The sequence below is a fragment of the Microtus ochrogaster genome, linkage group LG2, assembly GCF_000317375.1.
Source record: "Microtus ochrogaster isolate Prairie Vole_2 linkage group LG2, MicOch1.0, whole genome shotgun sequence".
Classification (NCBI taxonomy): Eukaryota; Metazoa; Chordata; class Mammalia; order Rodentia; family Cricetidae; genus Microtus; species Microtus ochrogaster.
Window position 1 is genome coordinate 53947406 of NC_022028.1, and position 2699 is coordinate 53950104.

The 2699-nt window shown below is 50.0% G+C and overlaps 1 protein-coding gene across 1 annotated transcript in view; it reads left to right on the plus strand.

Annotated features, from left to right (window-relative positions):
- Positions 1–2699, plus strand: part of LOC113457553 (HLA class II histocompatibility antigen, DRB1-4 beta chain-like) — a 13275-nt gene that overhangs the window by 7362 nt on the left and 3214 nt on the right. The window contains exon 3 of the mRNA XM_026785403.1: positions 2175–2456. Within this exon, the coding sequence (XP_026641204.1) occupies positions 2175–2456 (282 nt within the window). The remainder of the gene's footprint in view (positions 1–2174; positions 2457–2699) is intronic.

Sequence of the window (2699 nt, forward strand, 5' to 3'; positions counted from 1 at the left end):
ATTACATATTTAAATGAGCTGCACTGTTGTAATAGGAGCGGAGGGGCTGTGTCCCCAGCACCCCGGCCGCCTCCTAGCTTATGGCCCGAAATAACAACACACAAACTGTATTCATTTAAACACTGCTTGGCCCATTAGCTCTAGCCCTTATTGGCTAATTCTGATATCCCGATCAACTCATCTCTAATAAACTGTGTAGCACCAGTCTTACCAGGAAAGATTCAGCATGTCTGACCTGGCGGCTTGCTTCATCTCGTGCCCGTGAGAGGGGAGCATGACCTCTCTCTGAGGCGTCTGCCCCAGAGCAGAGAACTATCGAGTCTGAGCTCACTTTCTCTTCCTCCCAACATTCTGTTCTGCCTACTCCACCCACCTAAGGGATGGCCTATCAAAATGGGCCAAGGCAGTTTGTTTATTACCAATGACCTTCCTCCATCACTGCACAAACACAATACATCAAAAGCAGAAATATACATATAACAAAATTGACCTTAAATTTTATCAGTAAAGCAAGATCCATACTAATGTAAAGTATTCATCTCTATAGCATATCCCCCTTTAAATGTAAAAAATTATAAACAATATTTGGGAATTTGGGCATAGTTATCTTTAGAGGGAGGCTGCTTGTTTGTCCCTGGCATCTCAGACCCAGAATAACCACACAGAAACTTTATTATTTGTAATACTGTATGACCAATAGCTTAATGAAGAAGGACGCCTACAAGAAATCCAGCAGGTGTCGTGGTTGCGGAGTCACGGCTAGCAGCAATGCAGCCATTGGCGACAGGAACGCCCATCAGCGGCTTTAGTGTCCCGCCTTGGTGCTGGTTAAATCCTGAGAAATATGCTTTGCTTGACAAATTAAAAGCAATTAAATCAATTCCGTACATGGAGCAAGAAGCCCAGAACTCATGGGCAGGGAGCACAAACCAGAAGCTGCACAAGAGATGCCGTAGATGCCGTGGCCAGGAATGCAGCAGAGGGGGCGGGGGGGGGGAGCATGATTGTGCTTGGGAATTTTCCAAGTCACCACTCATAGTTAGCACCACTGTGGCGGGGATTCTACAAAAAACTACTTAGGTATTAGCAAACCAGGCGGGCAGGGTGGGGAGACTTTCTGGGCTGTTGACTGGTTAGGTCCTCAGGCCATCCACCTGTTAGAAGTGGAGTCTGAATCCATGTGGGGCGCCAATGAAGAAGGGCGCTTAAAGGGAATCCCACACCAGCTCAGAATTGAGAATAACAGAGGGCCATTTATTTAGGGGTAGACTCACAAGTCACAATCCTCTGCTGGAATGGGAGACAGCAACCAAAATGCCGCAGCCGGAAAAGAGAGGCCAGACCCATGCTTTACCTCAGCATAAACAGGATAAGAGGCCAGGCCCAAGTGGGTGGGTAATTTAAAGGCTACGGGCTGTAGGAATTCTTATTGCAGCTTAAGCATATTTGTAGCTAGCTCTTATATCCTAAACTAACCATGAAGGCTTCTTTGAACTACATTTAAGGGATGGAGGGAGTTTACAGCGAGCTTCCATGAGAATGGATTGTAACATATCCTCACGGCTGTTACACTGTGTCCTCTAGACAAAACAGTAAGAGAAACGGCCTGGCTCCTTCAATTCAGAGAGAATTCACTCCAGCACCACCTTCTGCTGCAAGCCCACTGCTCTGCAGGGCTCTGGGTGCAGACTGCAGCACAGTCCCTAAACCCTGCAGCTCACACTGAAGCCCCTGCTGAGGAGACTGTGGCTCCCTGGGTGACACACATTAGGACACTGACTGCAGATGTGGTGAAGTTGATTTATTCAGAGTCCTGCAAAGGGAGATGAGGAAGAGTTCTCAGTAAGACTTCCTGCCTCGCACACAGAACTGCTGCCCTCTAGACACCACAAGAGACAGAACCCAGAGGCACAACTTATGTACTTAGCTGATGGAGAAATTGCAACAGCTGGGGGATAAGCTTTTCTTTCCCTACCAGGGAATCCACCTGCAGCTGGGGATTCCTCCACAGAGTGGCGCTGGTAGCTAAAGTGAGAAATCAGACACCAAGTCCAGGGACAACTGTGTTAGACTCTGAGTCCTGGACCTCAGCCTGGGTGGGTGGAGGCAGACACAGCCAACCTGGAGGACAGCTCTGCCCTCATGACCTATTCTCACCTCCCCTTCTCCTCTAGTTGAGCCTGTGGTGACTGTGTATCCCACAAAGACAGAGCCCCAGGAGCACCACAACCTCCTGGTCTGCTCTGTGAGAGGCTTCTACCCCAGGCAGATTGAAGTCAGATGGTTCCGGAATGACCAGGAGGAGAAGACTCGGGTCGTTACCACGGGCCTGATCTGGAATGGAGACTGGACCTTCCAGACCCTGGTGATGCTGGAGACGGTTCCTCAGAGTGGAGAGGTTTACACTTGCCAAGTGGAGCATCCCAGCCTGAGCAGCCCTGTCACAGTGGAGTGGAGTGAGTGGGAAGCTCCTGACCCTGAGAATCCCCGCCCACCCTGAAGGGGCGTGGCTTACCCCTGCCTGTCAGCTCTGACTGTGCGAACCCGCCACCTATAGAGCGGGTCTTACCCCTACCCATCAGCTCTCTTTTCCCACACACTATTTCCAATGGTTCTGTGCTGTCCTCCCCTTCATCATGGCTCACAGGGGTAGGTGTGTGATCTTCTACGAGCACCTTTGCCCCTGGGAAGCAGTTATG